Consider the following 22,548-nt stretch of genomic DNA (forward strand, 5'->3'; position numbering starts at 1 on the left):
TCTATTCTACTGGAATTTTTCTTTTGGTTAATGATCACTTCTGGCCCTTACCATAAATAGCTATTTTTTTAAAACTCCGTGGTTCTTGCCCTTTTTTTGGTCATGTACCCTTTTGGCAGCAATTTGGTGATGCCTATGGATTCATTCTCAGAATATTACTTTTAAATTCATAAAACATATAAAGTATCACAAAGGAACCATTTTTTTAAAAAAAAATCACAGACTTAAGGATAAGATTCTCTACTTCAGATCCTGACTCTGATTGACAGCTGGAAAAAGCTGGAAATGCCCATGTTACTGGAAAATTCTTCCCTCACCCAATCAACCCCTTTACACCCTCCCCCAAAAAACTCTCATGCTGTTTGAATATTTTCATTCATCCCAGTATATAAGTTTGGCTTTTTGTCATCAAAATTTTAAGTAACTATTTAGCAAAAGGTCTCCCCCCAGGTCAAGAAATATATTCCTTCCATTAGACAGTAGGCAGAGATGCCAACCCTATCATCTAGAGCAGGGCATGAGGGTGGACCCCATACCAATATTGAGGGTAGCTTACTTGGAGCAGTCTTCACATGCAATGTTGCCTGTAGTCTCCTTGATGGTGCGCTCTGAGACGAAGGCTGGATATTCTGTATCACAGGGTTCCAGAGTTTGTTTCAATCTTTGGGCTATAAATATAGGAAAAGATAATATAAGGATCCAAAATAGATGACACAATAACGTCAGCACCAAATGAACACGACGGTCATCTACTTTTTATCAAACACACTCAAGTCTTTGTTTTCATATCAGCTGGGCAAGCAACTCTGTATACTGCTATTCCCTTGGGGGTCATATAAGTATTATCATCTACTAAAACATATTAAGAGTTTCCCTCCATGGTCCAAATATTAGTTTCGACAATTGTACCCAACCTTGTTATTTGTTTGTTTATTTTACATGTGTACACACGCATACTCACGTACAGATGATATGATACATTTATAGAGGGGGGGAATGGTCACTGTACAATCATGACTATTGTATAAAGAAAAGGACTGTGTCAAGCCTTAAATAAGCAATTTATTTTTTAATAAACCAGTCCCATATTATGGATCATTCTAAATTATATGCTACTCTTTACATGAATGGGATTTGCTAGCTCTCCATGTCATTCAAGTCTCATTCAACCTGTGCTTGTGACTACTTGTTTTATACAGAGCATTTACAACTATTAATTTACACATATGTTTACAGATGACTTCAGTTAAATGTCATTTCCCATCATAATTTCAAATGAGATGCTCCATTGTTAAGGTAAAAAATACTAGAAGGGAGGAAAGACAACTGGACCTTCAGTCTGAACCTGGTTCTTATCATCACTACCTGGCTGATAAAGGCAAAAATCCTCTTTCCTCTCTGGGATTGAAGTTATCATCAAGGGACACAATCTATAGAAAATCAACCATGGAGTCCAGAAGAGTTAGTTCAAATCAGGTCTCTGAGAGATACTAGTTGTAAGACCAGTCAATTGAGTGCCCCAGTCAATTTTCAGGGAAGTTATCATTCATCATTTGTCCTGGGAAACCCCTTACTAGGGTTCCCCTGAGAAATGAAACCATAGAGTTGGGGTAAAGCAAGCAAATCTCTTTGCGATTCCTACTTCCTTGGAGTAGTTAGGAGGTAAGCCTTGCAAGTTATATAGCAGGATGTATATGTGAATGACTCATCTTTCCCATCTCTGCCATCTTCTTGGCATGAAGGGTCCAGACTTTTGACTTCAGGGTTTAAGCATCTTCTGACATGGAAACTCCTTTTTCTAAGACAAATAGATATCTCCTTTCTATGATAGAGTCTCAGACTGATTAAAGGAAAAGAGAAGAGGTCTTGCCCACATGGTCATATTCCTAAATGCCTAAGTTCCTTACTCTATTGACTCTGCCAGATAGTTTGTTTTCTTTTAAATTGAATTTTATTGATGCAAGATGAGGTGAGCACCAAGAGAAGAATTATAAAAAGTAACAAAAATGAAAAGCAAATAACCCTGGTGAATACAATGATCGACCATGATTTCAGAGGACCAATGACGAAAAAGAAATCCTACAATCTTCTGACAGAGAGGTTATAGACTCATGAATAATGAGAAATACATTTGATAATTAATCATTTAAAATGATTAAATCTTTATTTTATGTTTTACTCATAACCCTAAAAATCTCTTTGTTACCAGAATTCAATAAGTAAAAGAAATTCAGAAGTACAAATAGTGACCCAGTTTCAAGTTTTCTTCTCAATACTTGGGATCTTTTCCCACATCCCAAAGCAGTGCCTCAACTGAACATTCATATAAAAAGAGAGGCCAATGATGACATTAGAACAGTTAAACAAAAATAGTTATTGCATCCAATATGATACTGCTGGCATGGTTTGCTAAGACTCTTAGAGAATACTACTGGCAAGTCAAGTTGGGAAAGCATTTGGAAAGTTATATGGTGGCATGAATTATGAAGAGGATTAAGACGATGTCTCCATTACTTTTGCCCAGGGTTTTCCTGCCTTGTCATTATGATTGATAAGGCATTTCAAATAAAGCCAACTGAAGCAAAATTTATTGCATGGAATTTAAATATACATACACATGTAATTATATAAATGAAATTATATATGTGTATGTTTATATATATACATATATATATGTCTATATGGATGTATCACTGAGTAAGAGAAGAATTGATACTGAGCAAAACATAACATGGAGAGACATATGCTTGGCCAAAGGCATTGGCAGGTATCCAGTACAGAATTTAAATGGAAGGATTCCATATAGGTGGTGGCTACTCCTGCCATTTTGCTAAATAAGTTTGATCCTACATGGCAAAATTTTGATTCATATAAGAAAGTAATTTATATAAGAAAAACTTAGAGGCTGAAGAAGGCACATTATTCTAAGCCATTGGATGCCTATCACATTAAGTTAGCCCATCAGTACATACTTGCATACATACATATATTTATGAACATACATATATGTGTGGCCCTCTGTAGAAATATTCCATGATACATGGTATAAACTGATTATCATTTGAGAAATGGAATAAATATATCATCAGATTTACAGAACACTGGAAAAGGAGAGGGGCTGGTCAGAGAAAGAGAGAAAGAGAAAAGGATAATATTTTTGCATTGATATTCTTGAAATATTTGAAGGGCAAATGCCCCTTTGGTGTGTTGTCTTTGGAGCCAAGTCTGTTATTATAATTTCATAGCAATGCTTTTAAATTATTTTGCTGTTGTCTAACTTCCTCTTCTTTCTTTCAAGAGGTAAGGGAAATGTGGATGTAGATGACTCCAGATAATTTTAGATAATGTTGGATAGTTTTGCTGAACTCATTTTTCTCCTCTTTTTTTTCTCTTTTATTTTAAAGGATAGCTCTTTCAAAAGGTGAGGGAGGAAGGATCTCATAAGTGTTGCAAAGATAAAAGATATAAGTTAACATTTTTAAATTTAAAAAGGGAAACATGTTGAAATCCTCTACCTCTTTGAGGATCTTTTGCTGAGAATGTATGGACAAGAAATCCATTCAGTGAGGTCAGGAAATTGGGTGGGATCATCGGAAATATTCACATTGCAGAAATTAAGCAAAAAAGTTCAGTACTAAGAAAAATGTTTGAGGTCTATAACTGAGGTTCTTAAATGGGAATGATTTGAGATAGTTAAAGCAAAGACTGTGTGGTGAAGCAGATAGGGACTTCCTTAGAATCAGAAATAAATATATTCCATCCTTGACTCATAAAAACTTGATAAGTGATTCTGAGCACTTCACATAAGCATTGTGAATAGCTCCTCAGGACAATAAGGAAGGTTCCTCACTAGCTTCCCACAGTGAAGTTCCTACATTGTTTGCCCATACCCCAAAATGAGTAAATAAACTGAGATTCTACTTTCCACTGCTTTCCTGCTAATTTGTCCCAATATATAAATTTCAGCCAGTCGACCACATCCTACAGCATCATGACAATAATATCTCCCACTTTCCCCCCCCCCTTTATTTCTACTAATCAGAGAAATTTTAAAAAATCAAACTCATAAATAACAGGTTTCATTCTAAACAAAAATGAGATCTAGGTCCACTGATTCCACTGGTATAAATGGTATATTTCCTATTTAATTAAGAGAACATTGTGGACCCCTAGCTCTGTTATTTATAGGGTTCAAACCTGGAAATAACTTAGATGAACATGATAAAATCTAAACCCTTCATTTCCACATGTGGCAACTAAAGATCAGAGAATAGGAGAGTCCTGTCTAAGATAATAAAAGTAACATAGCAGAGACATGATGTGAAATTAGTTCTTTAGTCTCTATAGCCTTTCTACTATCTGCCTGTTTCAGAAGTCTGAGACTCTGGATACTCTAGGGAGGGTGGGTGGTCTTCTTTCTATGCCTATCCTCTGGTCCAATGAAGGTAATTAGGTATACTGGTATTTTCAGGAATTTTTAACAACCTATAATAACGGGAACAGTATTTAAAAAATAATCTTTTAAATGTTAAAAATTGCCTGATAATGTTGGGCCACAGGAGGATTCAAGGGAGTGTATGGCATTTGGGGAATTATATGATATGATTATATATTTCCTTTTTACATTTTAAATAATTATCCTGCAAAGAGAGTGCCATGCCTATGAAAAAGCAGTCCATACTATGTTAAATGTGTCAAATATTTTATCTTTCAATGGTCTTTATTTTTTTTATTTTTTATTTTTATTTTTATTTTATTTTAGGTTTTTGCAAGGCAAATGGGGTTAAGTGGCTTGCCCAAGGCCACACAGCTAGGTGATTATTAAGTGTCTGAGACTGGATTTGAACCCAAGTACTCCTGACTCCAAGGCTGGTGCTTTATCCACTACACCACCTAGCTGCCCCCTTTCTTAAAGAAAGACTTTTGGAAAGAAAGAAACCTAGAGACATCAGTGATTCTTATTTCTTCCTATGTAACCTTTGGTTGCTGCCAAAGGATCCAGAAGATATCCAGTCTGAACTAGGGTCATATTGAATAGGAGAAAGAAGAAAAATAAATGTGAGGTCCTTCTTAGATTACAAAAAACAACAATGAAACTAATTCAAGATGGTGACCTGATAACATCCTTTCATTTAAATATGGACAAATTATTAGGAAGTTTGTGAACTTGTGAAGAGAAGTGGATACTATGTTCAAAAGGAGCCAATGTGATGTAGTAGGCAACAAAATGTTAATATGACCATTGACTGGAGAAACATGATATTGGAGAAGAGAATCATCTTATACCAGGAAGGGTACTCAAAAACCATTTTTTCTAACCCATTCATTTTTTTTTTTCAGAAGAGGACCTGAAGCCACGAAAGTTGAAATGATTTATCCAAGGTCACTGAGTTATTTTATAAAGCACTTAAGTGTTGTGACATCCCAGGTACTATGCTAAGTGCCTTTAAATATTATTTAATTTGTTCCTCAAAACTTTGTGCAGTAGTTTTTTATTATGATTTCTCTTTAACCAGAGGCTAAATGATTTGCCAAGGGGAAAATGAGTCAACCAGACTTTAACCCAAATCTTCGTGACTCTAGGCTCAGAGCTTTATCCACTGTGATACCTAGCTACCTGTATTAAATGCAACTAGAAATCAAAGGCAGGATCTCTGATTTCAAGCCCAGTGTTCTCTCTCTCTCTCTCTGTCTCTCTTGTACTATATTATCTGTCTCTCTATCTCCTTTGTCTGATTCAGATCACAGCTCAGAATGGTATACTGGTCTGAGCATCATCTTCTGGATCACTGTCTCATTGTGGTGGAAGGGTCTGTGTAGCACAATGAAACTGTGAGCTCTGCTGTTCAGAGATGACCAAGATGCAAGTCCTTGTGGAGAGTTCTGACAAAAGGTGATGCCCTGGAGAAGAGACTGACAAGCCATTCTAGTATCATTTCTAAAACAAACAAACAAAAAAACCCAAAGCAACAACAACAACAAAATAAACTCATGGATGGTTTTAAAATGGCAAAAGTTGGGCAGCTAGTTGGCACATTGGATAGAGCACTGGCCCGGGAGTCAGGAATACCTGAGTTCAAATCTGACCTCAGATACTTAATAATTACCTAGCTGTGTGACCTTGGGCAAGCCACTTCACCCCATTTGCCTTGCAAAAACCTAAACATAAAATAAATAAAATAAAATAAAATGGCAAAAGATATGACAGCAGATGAGGAGCCTCCCAGGTTATAAGGTATCCAACACTGGGGAAGTTGCTCTGATGAAGTAACTCCAGAAAGACTGGAGTGCGTGAGCCAAGGCTGAAAAGGAAGCTCAGCTGTGGATATGTCTGGTAACAAAAGGAATGTCCAAAGCTACAAAGATCAGTATTGCATGGGAACTTTAAATGTAAGATCTCTGGACCAAGATCAGCTAGTGTGGTCAAACAGGAGATGGAAAGATTTGGCCTTTCCATTTTGGGTGCCAATGAATGTAAATGGACACAAACAGGTGAATGTAATTCGGGTGATAACTACATTTACTACTGTGGACAAGAATCCTGTAGAAGAAATGAAGTAGTGGTCTGGGCCATAGGAGGAGAATCAAAATACAGAAAAGTTTGGCCTTGTGGTATGAAATGAAGCTAGGCAGAGACTACGCAAGTTTTGTCAATATGACTCCCTAGTCAAGGCAAATACTCTTTTCCAACAATTTAAAAGGTCACTCTATGCTTGGATATTACCAGATATTTACTATCAAATGCTGATTTATTGTATACTTTGAAACCAAACGTGGAGAAGCTCCATATAATCATTTAAAACAAGACCTGGAGCTAACTGCAGCTCAGAGTATGGGTTTCTTATTGCACTTAAAAGGAAGACTTGAATTGAAGATTGTAGGGAAACCATCAGATCATATAAGTATGACCTAATTAATATCCCCTGTGTATATGAAATCGATTTAAGGGATTCATTCTGGTAGACAGAGAGCGTCATAATATTGGATAGGAGAAAGAAACAACAAGAGCAAATCCCAAAGAAAAAATAAAAGCAAGAAAATGAAATGGCTGTCTAATGCGGTTTTTCAAATGGATGAAAAAAGAAGGAAAGCAGAAGGTAAAAGAGAAAAAGAAAAATATACTCAACTGAAGGCAGATTTCCATAGACTAACAAACAGTACAAAGAAGTAGAAGTCTTGTGGAGAACATTAAAGATATCAAGGGAATGTTTTATGCAAAATGGACATGATAAAAGGCAAAAATAGTAGGGATTTAACAGAAGTTGAAGAGATTGAAAAAATGGCAAGAAAATATAGAACTATGAAGGATTTTAACATTACCCATATCCACAATGGTGTGATTACTGATCTAGAGTCATATATCCTGGAGAATTAAACAAAGTGACCTTAAGAAACATTCATATTACAAGTATTAGTAGGCGGAGCCAAGATGGGGACATGAAGGGATCCAGTCTTAGGAGCTCTCTGATAAAAACTCATAAACTAAGGACTCTAACTAAACTTTTGAGAGACAGAACCCACAAAGGGACCCAGTGAGGCAGTTCTCCTACTCAAGGTAACCTGGAAAAGAGCAGAAAGGCTCTGCTCCCCGGGGTTAGAGGGGTGGCCCATCAGAGCCAAAGAACTTCAGCACAAAGTGGGGGAACAGCGGGGGACCTCTGCCAGAGCGAGCACTTGGAGCCCAGCCCTCACTCAGGGCACACAGCCAGCAGCTTGGTCTTTCCGCAGCCCAAATCCAGGAAACAGAAGCAGGCGGAGCCCGTAAGCAGGAGCCCCCAGGGCATGAGCCCATTGAGCTGAGGGAGGGGAGTGAAGAGAGACAGAAGAGTTCTTCTGTCCTCTGCCTCTGGAACAGGACTCTGGGGCTCTGACCACATTCAGATCCTGATCTCAGTCTAGGCCCCCCAATAGAATAACAGGGCCCCCCCCACCTCGGCCTGTGGCAGAGGGGTGTGCTTATGTTCATTCACAGACCATGAGGGAGGACAGAGCCTCCCACACTGAGACCCTTGTGGGAGTGTCCCAAAAGCTCAGGAAGCACCCCCCAAAAACAGGCTTAGGCTGGGAAAATGAACAAGCAAAGAAATAAGAGGAAGACCATTGAGAAATATTTTGCAAATGAGCCCAAGAAGGATCAAAATACTCAGTCTGAAGATGAGGAAGCACAAGCTCCCACATCTAAAGACTCCAAGAAAAACAGAAATTGGGTTCAGGCTATGATAGAGCTCAAAAAAGACTTTGAAAATCAAATGAGGGAGTTGGAAGAAAAACTGGGAAAAGAAAGGAAAGAGATTCAGGAAAAACATGAAAATGAAGTCAGCAGCTTAGTCAAGGAAATCCAAAAACATGCTGAAGAAAATAGCATGCTAAAAACCAGCTTAGGTCAAATGGATAAAACAGTTCAAAAAGTTATTGAGGAGAAGAATGCTTTAAAAAGCAAAATTGGCCAGATGGAAAAAGAGATAAGAAAACTCTCTGAGGAGAATAAATCCTTCAGACAAAGAATAGAATTCAGGGAGATTGATGAATTTACCAGAAATCAGGAATCAATACTTCAAAACCAAAATAATGAAAAATTAGAAGAAAATGTGAAATATCTCATTGAAAAAGCAACTGATATGGAAAACAGACTTAGGAAAGATAATCTGAAAATTATTGGAATACCTGAAAGTCATGATCAGGAAAAGAGCCTTGACATCATTTTCAAAGAATTACTACAGGAAAATTGCTCTGATATTCTAGAAGCAGAGGGCAAAATAGAAATGGAGAGAATCCACCGATCCCCCTGAGAAAGAGATCCCAAAAAACCAACCCCTAGGAATATTATAGCCAAGTTCCAGAACTCCCAAGTCAAAGAGAAAATATTACAAGCAGCCAGAAGGACACAGTTCAAATATCGTGGAGCTGCAGTCAGGATCACTCAGGACTTAGCAGCATCTACATTGGAAGCTCGTAGGGCTTGGAATACAATATACTGGAAGGCAAAAGAGCTTAGAATGCAGCCAAGAATGAACTATCCAGCAAGGCTGAATGTCCTCTTCCAGGGAAAAAGATGGGCTTTCAATGAACCAGGGGAATTTCAAAGGTTCCTTTTGGAATGGCCAGAGCTGAACAGAAGGTTTGATCTTCAGATACAGGACTCAGGTGAAGCATGGAGATTGGAGGAGAGGGGGGAAATATGAGGGACTTAATGAGGATGAACTGCATGTATAGAAAAATGATACTGATAATATTCATATGAACCATCTCAGTTAATAGAGCAGGTAGAAGGAGCTTTTATAGTTGAAGCACAGGAGAAAGCTGAATTTGAAGATAAAATATGGTGTAAAAATGGAGTCAATAGGAAAAAAAGGGGAAATGGAAAGGGAGAAAGAAAAAGAAGAGGGGGAATAGTCCAAGATATTTCACATAAGAAGATTTTTTTTATTACAATGAACTATTGCAATGATATGGAAGGGGGGAGGCAAGAGGGAATGAGAGAACCTTTGTTCTCATCAGAGATGGCTAGAAGAAGAAACAGCAAATATACTCAATGGGGTATAGACATCTGGAGTAAGAAGGAGGGGGGAGCAGGGGGAAGGGGTGGGGATGTGAATAAAGAAGGAGAGGGTGGACCATGGGGGGATAGTGTTCAGATATAACACATTTTCTTTTTTTTACTTCATACAAGGGGCTGGGATTGGATGGCCTGCCCAGGACCATAGGGCCAGGTGGATTCTGGGCCTAAGGGGTGGTATGGGGGCTCAGGGCTTCTTGGCCCCAGGACCAGGGATCTGTCTGCTGTGCCACTCAGCGACCCTACAGCAGAGTCAGAGTGAAAGGAGAGAGAAAATATAGTACACAGTAGTGGAGAAATAAGAAAGGAGGGAGTTGCGATCAGCAATGGCAACATTGGAAAAATATGGAAGTAACTTTTGTGATGGATTTATCATAAAGAATGTGATCCACCCATGACAGAGTTGATGGTGTTGGAACAAAGACTGAAGCACATTTTTTGTTATTATTATTTGGGGGAGGGTACAGGGCAAGTGGGGCTGGGTGGCGTGCCTGGAGCCACATAGCAGAATGATCTTTGGGTGTCTGAGGCCGGATTCGGACCCAGGTGCTCCTGGCTCAAGGGCCAATGCTCTGTCTGCCACCCAGCCACCCCTACTATTATTACTATTTTATTTTATTTTGGGTCTTTTTTTTCTTTCTTCTTTTTGGTTTTTGCAGTGTAGTCGGGATCGGGTGGCTTGGGTTTACGAGGCTGGATATGGACTTGGGTGCTCATGGCTCCAGGGCTGGTGCTTCATCCATTGCGCTACCTGGCCATACCTACAATTATTGCTATTATTTTTTTTAATTTTAATTTTTTTTCTCTCCCCTTTACTTTTTCACCCAAGCAAGTCTATCTATATTCATGGGGGGAGGGGTATTTTGTTTACTTGTAAACAAGTATATTTTATTAATGTAAAAAAAAATTTGTATGAAATGAGAATAAAAAAATTAGAAAATAAATAAATATTAAAAAAAAGAAAAAGAAAGAAACCATGAAAAAAAAAGTATTAGTAGAGGTGATGAAATTCTAGCAGAACTATTTAAGATTCTACAAGATGATGTAGTTAAAGTGCTGCAATCAGTTGAGGAGTAAATTTAGAAAACTCACCAGTGGTCACTGTATTGAAAAAGATCAGTTTAAGTCTCATTCCTAAAAAAAAGGGCAATGCCAAAGAATATTCAAATTATCAAACAACTGTTGTTTGTCCTTCATTCTGGAAGAAAACCATGGCATCAGGGAGGTGATGCCATGATAATGCATGTGAATTGAATTCCATCAAGGGAGCCATTTGGTTCCAGGGGTCAGATATAAATGAGGATTAGAATTATCCCTGGATGTGAGGCAATCAGGGTTAAATGACTCACCCGAGGTCACACATCTGATAAGCTTCAAGTGTCTGAGACCAGATTTGAATTCAGGTCCTCCTGACTCCAGGGTTAGTGCTCTATCTGCTGCACCATCCAGCTTTAAAATAACTATATTCATCTCATATGCCAGCAAGGCTATGCTTAAGATTCTATAAGCTTGGCTTGCAGGGTATGTAAACTGAGAATGACCAGAAATGCTGACTGTTTTTTGAATAAACAGAGGGAAAAAATTAAGTTAAATTAAATTAAAAAAACTTAATCTAATTTAATTTTAAAAATATGGAAATATGTTAATCATGCCATGGGGGGGGCAGTGAAAGGAAGGGTGATAGAAAAATGTGGAACTCATAAACTTGCAAATGGATGAATGTTGGAAACTACCTTTGCATGTAAGTTAAATAAAATAAAATAAAATTGAAGAGGCATAGGAACTAGAGACCAAATTGCCAACATTTACTGAATTATGGAGAAAGCAAGGGGGTTCCAGAAAAAAAATCTACTTTTGCTTTGTTGACTACCCCTAAAGTCTTTGATAATGTAGATCATAGTGAAATGTGACCAGATCATCTTACTTGTCTCCAGAGGAACCTACATATAGGTCAAGAAGCAATAGTTAGAACAAAATATAGAATAACTGATTGAATTAAAATTGAGAAAAAAGTACAATATGGCTCTATATTGTCATTTTATTTATATAACTTTATATGCAGAGGACATTATATGAAATGGCAGGGTGGAAGAATCAGAAGCTGGTATTAAGTTTACCGAGAGAAATATCAATAATTTCAGATATGCAGATATTTTGATGGCAGAAAGTGAAGAACTAAGATGTTCTTGATAAGGGTGGAAAAAAAAGAGAATGTAAAAGCTGACGTGAAACTTAACATAAAAAACAACAATCTAACATCTTGGCACTTTGTCCCATGACTTCCTGGTAAAATAAAGGGAGAAGAAATGAGAGCAGTGTCAGATTTTTTCTGCAAGTGACTTGCCCAAGGTCACAGAGTTAGGTAATTATTATTATTACATATCTGAGGCTGGATTTGAACTCAGTTCCTTCTGACTCCAGGGCTGATGGTCTATCCACTGCTCCACCTAGTTGCCCCCACAGTGTCAGATTTTATATTATTAGGCTCAAAGATCACTGTAGACAGTGACTACAGCCACAAAATGAAAAATAAAAAATACTTGCTCTTTGGAAGGAAAGTTCTAAAAAACAGAGAACACATTACTGATCAAGATTCATCATCATAAGTTTGGTTTTTCCAAAAGCAATGTACAGCTATCAGTTAGAATATAAGAATAGTTAAGTGCAGCAGATTTGATGCTTTTGAATGAAAATGAAAACTTTGAGAGTCCTTTGGATAGCAAGAAGATCAATGCAATTGATACTTAAAGAACTTAATAAATATTATTTACTGGAAGGTCAAATACCAGAGTTGAAGTTTAAATATTTTGTCACAAAAGAGAAGACAGAAGGATGTAGAAGAGAGTCTGATGTTAGGAAAGATTGAAAGCAAAAGGCAAAAGGGAATGTAGAAGATGAGATGGATAGAAAGTGTCATAGAAACAATGAACATGAACTTGGACAGACTTTGAAAGATAGTAGAGGCCAGAAGAGCCTGCGATGCTATTGTTCATGACTGAACAACAACAAACTGAGTACTATATTTTATGAAGGACAACAAGATGTTGGAGGATACCATAAGGAGAACAATTGGAAGGGTGAAAGGTTATTCCATATGATAAATGAAATAACTGTGGTTGATTAATCTGGAGAAGAGACGATACAGGCATTAAAAAGGGTAACTTTCTTTTATACGCAAAAGACAATTTTGTAAAAAGATGAACATAGTTTTTCTAGTGTCAGGAGACATGAATGGATTGAAGTTCCTAACAGACAAATGTAGGCTTATATAATGGAAAAAAGAAAAAATGTAAAGATATAAACAATTAGAACTATCAAAACAATGCCATAGGCTGCCTTTCATAGGAATATGTATGCTGAGGGCAAGAGGAAAAGCCTTAGAATGGCAAGATACTTTTACACTAGCCCAAAATGTTTAGATCCACATATCTTTTACTATGGAAAGACACAAGAGAAGATAGTTTTGGTATCCAATTGAAGAGTCAGGATTCAAATCCCTATTTTTTCTGAGTTCAGGTTTGGTACCTTGTACCTTTTGATACTTCTCATACTAATAAAGCAGTACCTAAGTTGAAATTCTGATAGGCAATATGATTAATAAATAATTAAACTTCTCATAGCATTTATATCTGCATTGCCAGCTGCTCCTTAGACAAGTGTGTTCTGGTTGCTTGGATTAAGATAGTTATCTCCTGTCCTGCTGAAATGAGATAATCATACCTAAACACAACTGATTAAAAAAAAGGGAAAAAATGGAATTTTTAAACAATAATATCACTAGTTTAGGGAAAGGACAGTGTTCATGAAAATAATGTATTTCTCCGGTCGATAAGTTGATTGAAGCCCTTCTTGGATGACTAGGGGTCTTTTCTCTGTTGGCTCCCAAAGATCAAATCCCGATAGCCTGCAATGGTTCAACTTGACTTGGGGTCAAGATCACAGAGTGACTTCCCAAGGCAAGAATCCCAGATTGTTTTGACAAACTCTGTGCAGGAAGGTAGTTCCCATGCACATGACTGGAGTGTGCTGAGGCATATTCTGAATGACATTTTCCACATGGGAATCCTCACCTGTGTGAGCCAACAGAGAGTTGAAATTCTGGGTCACTGCCTGGGAGAGTTGAAGAGGCCATGAGAGGTAGAATGGATTAATGGCATCAGAAGACCTGGGTTCAAGTCTTACCCTGAAAGATTTACTAGCCCTATGATCATGGGCAAATTATTTAACCTCTTAAGTGTCCTAGGCAATTCAGTAACATTCTAAATTTCAGATGAGGTGTCAATTTATATAGGAAAAGAAAATTTCCAGGCTGGAAGTTCCCTACATCAGTGGAATTGTGGGGCTTAGACTTGAAAAATAGAATGAACCCTCCCCCCACCCAAAAAGGCCACTAAATAGAAGGAAATACTTTGTCCACTTACCTTTGGCTGTGGTTTCTGAGTGCCACCAACTGCACAAGTTAAATTCTACCAGAAATCTAAGAAATCCAAGAAAAAAAGCTCAACATTATTGGGACATCTACCACTGGAGTGCAGTAGTGATATACTCCCTGATTGATGCACCCCATTGAAAATAAAAACAAATTCCAAATTGGAACTATTGACACAGTTCCTGAGTTATTTGGATTAGTTGTTGGTGTATTTTCACTGGGCTTTATCTAGTGAGTGAAAGGTTGTTTTTGCCATTAACACTAGTGCAAGCTATCCCTGTGTCATGGCCCCCTGATCAAGTGCCAGTCCTTGGCAGGGAGAGCTCTGCTGCAAGGCTGCAGCCCTTTGACAGACAGATAGGATTTAGAGGAATTCTTCAAGATCCGGCTTCTTCTGAACTCCCAGTAGAAGACTATGGGCTTCGGAACAGAAGTAAAAAGGAAAAAATGCTCTAATCTCTTTTCCTCAGTCTACAATCTTGAATAATAAAACCTGTTTTAATAATGGTTCTAATAGATCTGGCTTACTACTGTGAGGGTCTGTGTTCATGTAATATATGAACTTCTTCCCGTAAAAGCATGCCTTGGGATACCTTTAAAACAACTAAGATTTCTCAATTATACAAAGAAAAACGGCATTTTGAGGTAACATGAAACCACTCCCCACCCCCACTCCCTTCGTAATAGCCATAGCAAATGACTTTTCAAATGAATAGGGACAGGGAAAGGTCCAGTTGATTTCTTTTTCATACTTGTCCCTGCTGCCGGCCAACAAGTCACTTTCATTCCAAATTCTGGTGTGATTTGTCATTTCCCCCACCCGCCTCCAACCCGGTCTTCTGCTTACATGATTTCTCACTCTATTTTACAAAACAGGATTGACAATTTTGGTGAATGTTGGAAAAGGAGGACAAATCTCATTAATATCACAGTATGATAATCCTCCTCAAATCTCCAAGGTTGAAGACTGGTGGGTTGGTGGAGGAGACCCACTGTTCGTGGAGTGAAACTGAGTTTGTTTCTTTTGAAGTGACTTGCTTCCATGTCAATCTGTGGAGTCCTTCCTTTATGTGTGACACATTGCCTATGGAATATGTCCAATGTCTTTTTTTTTTAATAGCTCCGACTTTCATCTTTGTGCCACTCTATGTTTGACTCAAGCCACTGATGAATAATTGACATTGAAAACATGACTAGTATTTGACAGGGTAAACAATTAAATCACACCTGAGACCCTCCCCTTGGTTCTGGCAGATGATTTCAAAGGCCCCGTGACTGTACATGCTAAGCAATCCAAAGTGGTGTAATGAATCACCATGACAGTTGGTCCTATGGCCCAGAGCCCACCCATGCAGCATTCAAAACAGCCAGACATTCATGGGGAATGTAACTGTAACCACAATAAATAAATTGGGTTGGCGGATGGCAAGCTCCTAGATAGCTAAACAAAGCCCGGGAGGGCATGGGCAGTGACCAGGAGGCCCTTAATACAAGCTACAATCATTCATTCAGATGGGTGAGATTGTCCAATGCATGTCCAATGTGGCGATTTAGGAACAGGGACCATGTCTGAGAAACCCAAAGAGCCTCTCATATCCTCCGGGTCACTTTATAACAGAACAAAGGCTGTGATCACATTAAAAACAAAACGAAATCTTAGCAAAGGTTTACTTACAAGATCAGTTCTGTCATTATCCATTTAACGGCAGCAAAGAAGGCATTATAAGGCTGTAGACAAATGACCGATATTATTAAGAAGAAAAAAAGGAACGTTCCAAAAGATACTATTTATTCCTTCAGGCTAATGACCATCATATTAAAACAGCAGTTTTATTTAAGGGATGAAAAAAGGAAGACACTGTTTGCCCAAGCTGGCATGGGACATCTTTGAATGGACCCTCATGAAATGTGATTTATGAGGAAAATAAACAGGATCCAATACAAGGGTTAGCCCAGGTGGGAGAATAAGGGGAAGGAAGTCCAGCCAGTAGTTTTTAAAGTTTTAACCTCTAGGGGCTACTATTTCTCAGGCTAAGGTGGAAGACTTGCAATTTTTATTATTGGTTACAAAGCAGGACTCACAAAATAGTCTATAGAGATAGAATTCTCACTTAAGGCTATCTTTTCACTGAAATATAGGAAGATATATGCATTTAATTTGTCAGTAGCCAATGAATTACACTGGAGGGAAGTGGCTAAGGTTAGAGATTTTTCCTTACCTTTGTTAAGTTTTTTTTTTAAGTGGTCAACATGCAAACAAGAGATTTTATCCTTGAAGAAAATCCCTTCATTCCATAAAGGAAAGGGGGGGGGGGGAGATTGGAGGGGAGAGGAAGGAAAAGACATTCTGGTCTTTATTTCCAACTGCTTTAATTTAAAAAAAGAAGTTGACTGTTTATTTTGTGATATTTCCTATGTAGATAATTCAATTTCCTGGTTTCTGGAAAATATGGACTCTCTCTTTCTCTCTTTCACTCAGGTCTTTGTGCCTAAGCATGATAGATATGTGAGCTGTGTGGAGGCCTCCGGAAAAATGAAGGTCCAACATCTGCCTGGGTTGGGTTTAAAAGCCTGGGATCTTGAATACTACCAACAAAACGAGTCTGGATCTTTGGGGGCTACACTTGTGGACTGCCGAATATTGTTTGGGGTTTAACCGTTGTTTAGCATGTGTGTTTGGTAAATTTTTAGCTTTTTATTTATGCAGATCAACTCCAGCAAGCGGAGAGCTGTCTGATACTTAGCAAAGTAGAAATCAGTTCCAGACTTGGTCTATTCTCGAAACTTTTCATTTTCTACTTTCTCTAGCTTTCGACTGTGGCCTGAAAGGGGAAAACTGAGAACAAACAAGGTGAAGGGACCCATTGTTAACTCAAGTGCCAAAAATAGAGAAGACAACAAAACCGAAACGCAGAACGAGTGGATCTCTCCCTTGATCCTCAAAGAAACTTTTAACCAAATCCATAGAGGCCAAAGGGCCTGGGCCTAGAGAATGAGGTTCACATCAGGATTTGAACTTTTGGTGACTGGCTATTTGAAACCAAATGCACCCTTCCAATCCTGTGGTTTAGCCATTCTATTTTACGACTTGAAAAATAATCAGATCTTTCAACAAGGTCTCAGTGGTCAGACCATTGAGAAATGCCCTGTCTTTGACCAGTAAAGGCCATTTTTAGTAGGTCTCAGTATCCTGGGATGAACAGTGAATAAATAACAGGGTCAGGGTGACAGGGCAGGCTTTCATGCAGCCCATATTGAAGCCAATGGGAAACTGAGCTCACCAAAATCCTTAAGAGCTTGTGGTTCAGTCCAGGGACTGGGGATGGGATTATGTAAATGCAGGATTAAACAATTAAAATGCATATTACTATCTAAAAACCTTTGAGCTTTTAAGCCTGATAGTGAAAGAGCATCTTGGGAACTGTTTTTTTTTTTAATTCAGCAAATGGTCCCATTGTTGAGAAAAGTTAGATTCAGCAAGAGAACAGAGAAGGAACTTTCCATTTTTCTAAGTGTCAGACATACTCTAATAAGAATATTTTTGTTTTATATTGTTTTCATTTCCTCTTCTCTCTATGACATCTTTGGCATACAAATAATACAGTCTTCTTGAAGTCTGTTATATTTAGTCTATTACCCTAATGAAGAAAGGAAGCAGATTTGGTTCTTTAATTGCTCTAATATGTATTTAATGCTTCCACTGAACTATTTTAGTCAGACTATTCTTGACTTGTTTTAATTTTGAGGACTTTCTGCCTACCTATTTGCATATGCATATATAGATGGCATATTTGTGTGGTCCAAATGGTATTATTTGCATTTTTCCCATTCTGTATTTTTCTCCAAGCGAAAGGGACAGGGGTTAATTGATGGGTGTCTCTTTGTATCTTAATTGGGGCATTAATTACCCCTAGGAATAGCCAAAGGGTAGTTACTGAGCTTTTGGGCAATGGGAAGGGGCTCTTTGATACAAATGTTAATTAAATTAGAGACCAGAAGCCAGATTGCATCCTAATGTTGGCATTTCTGTGAAAGGAAATGAAACTGCCTCTTATTTGCCTCCAAATAACAGAACCCCAAAACTTCCGAAATTTTTTAACTTCAAAAAGATGTCATTAGTCTCTTGAAATCTTCCTTTTGTCTATCACTTTGTTTTGAAATCAGTTAAAAATCAACACCCAACATTTTCATGGAGAAAAGACCTTTTTCAAGATACAAAAATTATATGTATAATGGACATCTAATTATGATAATGGAAGCAGAGAAGAATACAAAGAGAAAGCCAAAGAAACCCAGCAGATAGAGAGAGACACACAAGACAAGAGGGAACAAAGAATTTCAGGACCATTTCCTAAAAGGGAACTCAATTAAGAAACTACTTACATCTAATAAACTGTGGGCCCGATCGCTACTCTCTTTGTTGGTTCTGCACATAGCCTGGTAGTCATACAGTGTTATCCTGGACCAGGAGAAAAAAAAAGACATACCAGTCAAACCCCAGAAAACAAATAGGAACCCTCTTCTGCAGGAAAAAAAAGTAAGTAATCACAGAATAAGGAGAAGCATGTTGGCAGGTATAAACAACCCCTTGATTTACCACAGTTAAGCCATCAAGCTTCCCTTCATTTTGAAAAACAGCAACAATAAAAAAACCCCTCAACTTACAGTACTAAATTGAGCCACTTTCTAAGTCTACAAGGCCAATAATGGGAAAGCATAGAAATGGAACGGTCTCTCACACCCGTAGTCACTTAATTTGGGGCCACTCCTTGATATCAATTCAATTTAGTTTAATTTAAGTCAATCCATCTCAACAATTATTCGTCAAATGCCTACTCTGAGCCACGCACTCTCTAGGCTCTAGGAACCAACCTTCTCTCAACTAGATGCACTCCATTGGAAAGAAACTAGGTTCCTATAAGGAAATAGAAAATATATGTGTATACACACACACACACACACACACAATCAAAACAAAGGCACTAAAGTATGTATGTGTGTGTGGGGGGGGGGTTAGGGATCAGTGATGATTTTTTTTGTGGAAAAGTGAACCCCATTTAGGTAAGGCTAGGATTTCAAGGAGAAGCCTCTACATTAGGAGTCTCATCTCTAAGGAATATGGAGGTAGGAAATGATCCAAGGCCTTTGATGCTAAAAGCCAATTTGAATATGAGCCAAAAGATGGCTATTGCCACCAAAAAGGAATTTGCTTCAGGATTCTTCCAATACAAATTGACTTCATTTTTAAGGTCACTTGGAGCACACATGACGGACACAGAGCTTTAACCATGCTGGGTCAATGAAGACCTCCCATTGTCTTAAGGGTTTGCCATCACTCCATGATATAAGATTATGCTTTCATGCCTAAGATGGTTTGACTTTTTATACTATGTGTACTGGAGGCCCATGTGTACATACACATGTGTGTCTTAATGTGCACATCAATTTAATAAATAGAGAGTAATAGGGTAATGCTCACATTTTGCTCATTAATCATCTGAAAACAATCAAATTGTTCATTTGTATGTCTTCATATATAGAGAGGCTAAGTTGCATGTGTCTCCAAACTGAGTCACTTTTCCTTCCATATCCCTCCATGTGGTGATAGGATACAACTGGCACTTTTATAGGACTTTAGTCTATACAGAGTACTTTTCACCTACAGCTTGCCAAGTAGGCTTGGTAACATTCTTAAGCCTGTTTGCCAAAATGAGGAATCTGAGATTCAGATTGGTTGGATGGCATCTGGACACAAAGTATCAGACAAGACCCAAACCTGTTTCCAAATTCAGATATCTTTCCACTATTCCTCAGCTTTATTTCCTAGAAATTGCAATTCAGTTTGTGTGCATGAGTGTATTACCCAAGCATTTAAGTTATTCATTTATTTGGTGGGTTAGTTGGTTAGTTTGTGTTTTGTAATAAATTATCTTGCGTCTACAATGGCAAGTGCTTAATAGGAAAGATGGTTTCATAGATCCCAGACTGGTGAAATTCCAGAAATGGAATTTTTATCTCTTCCTGCGTAAGTGATCTTATCTCTAACATATGTAAGTAGTGGTCATCGAGCAGCTCCTTCAAGAATGGAATTGTTGGAGATGACTCACATACTTTTGTTCATTGAATTACAAACTCATTCATATCTGTTGAGATCATAAGTAAGGCAAGTCTCATCTATACCATGCTGGCAAAAATAGGGTGATATTCTCTGGTCATCTATTGGTGCATCCAAAGATTTCTCCTATTCCTTCTTCTCCCCAAATGCCCCATCTCTGGACTCAGATATCAAAAACCCTGCCTTTCATACTCTTAACAGATTTGCTTACTCAGTTAGTGGTTTCATTGCTTTTTCATTCTCTCAGCTCTTGGGGTCTACCAAAAGCTTCCCCATTCTATAGTGATCCTGGTTTCAGGATTGAAGGGGTCCTCAGAAGCCATCTAATCTCATCCCTATAGGCTAGAGATGTGGACGCCTCAGCTCAGCAAACAGAAAACTGCCATAAATCATTCCAGGCCACACACCTGGTAAGTGGACTAGCAAGGATCCAAGCCTAGTCCTCTGAGATCAAGTCCAGATTGAGATAATCCAGTATCAATCAATGCTTCGTTATTAATATTTTTATACTTCTAGCCCATTTCAAATGAAGATGAAGTGACTGACTTTTGTAATGGATTTCATGTGCCTGGGCTGGGGCAAATTCAGGAGCAATATGGCTAAGAAGACAAACACCTTCTTCTGTTGCCATAGACTTGGACTCTCTTCTACTCTGGAGTCTGTATTTTCAAGCTTTTAATTTCATATAGTTGAAAGATTATATTCAGCATGACTATATCTAATAAAAAACATAGATCTTAATTTTGTATGGATTGATATTATGTCTGAGCAATTGTTGGTGACATTTTGGTCTAATTTGTGGAGTCCTCAAGGCTATTGGGGGATTTGTAGTTGCTATATCTGTTAACTTCAGATATATAAAGCTTGCCATCTGAATGTCTTTCCACTGATACAGCTCCTAAAATCTGCAAACTGCAGTGAAGGATTTCCTACTTTTCACCATTTCGTTGCATAACTTCTGTAGCTATGAACATTCTGGACTCCTTAAGAGTAACTATTCTCTATTTTCTACTGGTAATGACCCGATCCTTTAATCACTATCATATTATTCTATTTCCCTCAAACAATTTTCATCTTTTAGGTAATCATTTGACACTTCTTTGTGGATGGATTGTGTTAGAGTTTATAAGGATGTTGCTGCTCATGGAGAGTCTTTTGATTCCACAGTTAGATTTTATGTTTCAAAGACTCTGTCCAGAAATAAACTACTTTTGGATATATTTGACAATCTCAGTACTGCAGACCTATGTCACCATTTTACTAGTGATTTGTAAAGTGACGTCTACTTAATCAGTTTTTTTTTTCCTGGAAAAGAATAACCAATTAATTGGTAATTATTTCATCATCTATAGATCTTTTTTTAGGCAGTATTAACCATCTGAGATCTGCCTTGGCATGATGAGCCCTTGTTTAACTAACATAATATGGGGTTTTTATTCTAGTTCTGCTGTCGTTTCTTTTGCCATTATTATGATTATTTTGTTCCCATTAGTCAATAGGGTTCAAGTCACCATCCTTTGAATGTAACTTTAAATTCAATATTCTACAGACTGTTGTATAGATCAGTACAATAATTTCCTTTATTATTGAATGAAAGTTCATCCTTCTTATGCTCACTGAAAACAGCCTTAGAACCACTTCAGTAGCAAATTGTGATTTTGAAGATAATGTTAATAATGATGATGATGAGGATGACATTGGAGGATTCTGTGGGAGCTCTAACCACAATCCTGTCTTGAGGCCCATGCCATGGGACTTTTTGATACTTGGATGGATGTATAATTTCATAGATATGATCTCTCTTGTCAATGGTAAATGTAGCACCCCATCCCTCTTCTAGGATCTTGCCCATTTCCTCCACTCAATCATTCATGATGATGGGAGGGGAGAATCCATTCCGAATAGTCAGCATCTTTCTAAACCTCTTTTGATATTGTTTGGATATCAATCAGCTGAGCACACAACCCTTCCTTTAGTTATATCTCACTCCACACCCATGATCTGTTTAGTTTCTTTCTCCAGCTTCATCTCTCTGATGATGTAAGAAGAGGGAACCTTCCAAATAGAAGAAATCAACTTGTGGAAAACATGAAAGTGCATCCACCTTACTGTTCTAGATCATCTAACAAGCTGACTGACGGACGGTCAGAGCACTCAAATGGAAGGAATATCTCAAAAATATTGCTTCAGGCCCTTGTCTATATATTGGAGCCAAACTCAAAGGCTCTGGGGAGGCTCCCTGGCATTTAATGTCTCTCTTTCCTATTGATAGTACACTTGTCTAATATCAATTCTATTTTAGGAGTTATAAAGTAAACTGCCCTCCCCCTTTTCCTTCTCTACACTTAAAAAGATTTAACTACATGTTGCAAAAAAAAGCAAGACTGACCGATTATTACCTTTTTTGAAGTGATTCTGTTACTCTTTGCAATGACTACATTTTGTGGC

The 22,548-nt window shown here is 38.0% G+C and overlaps 1 protein-coding gene across 1 annotated transcript in view; it reads right to left on the reverse strand.

Annotated features, from left to right (window-relative positions):
• Positions 1–22,548, reverse strand: part of CACNA2D3 (calcium voltage-gated channel auxiliary subunit alpha2delta 3) — an 804,577-nt gene that overhangs the window by 37,298 nt on the left and 744,731 nt on the right. Inside the window, exons 30-33 of the mRNA XM_074199069.1 lie at positions 18,369–18,444; positions 15,661–15,713; positions 13,978–14,033; positions 557–668 (exon numbers count right to left, since the gene is read on the reverse strand). Of these exons, the coding sequence (XP_074055170.1) occupies positions 557–668; positions 13,978–14,033; positions 15,661–15,713; positions 18,369–18,444 (297 nt within the window). The remainder of the gene's footprint in view (positions 1–556; positions 669–13,977; positions 14,034–15,660; positions 15,714–18,368; positions 18,445–22,548) is intronic.

This window comes from Macrotis lagotis, chromosome 8 (assembly GCF_037893015.1).
Source record: "Macrotis lagotis isolate mMagLag1 chromosome 8, bilby.v1.9.chrom.fasta, whole genome shotgun sequence".
Taxonomy (NCBI): Eukaryota; Metazoa; Chordata; class Mammalia; order Peramelemorphia; family Peramelidae; genus Macrotis; species Macrotis lagotis.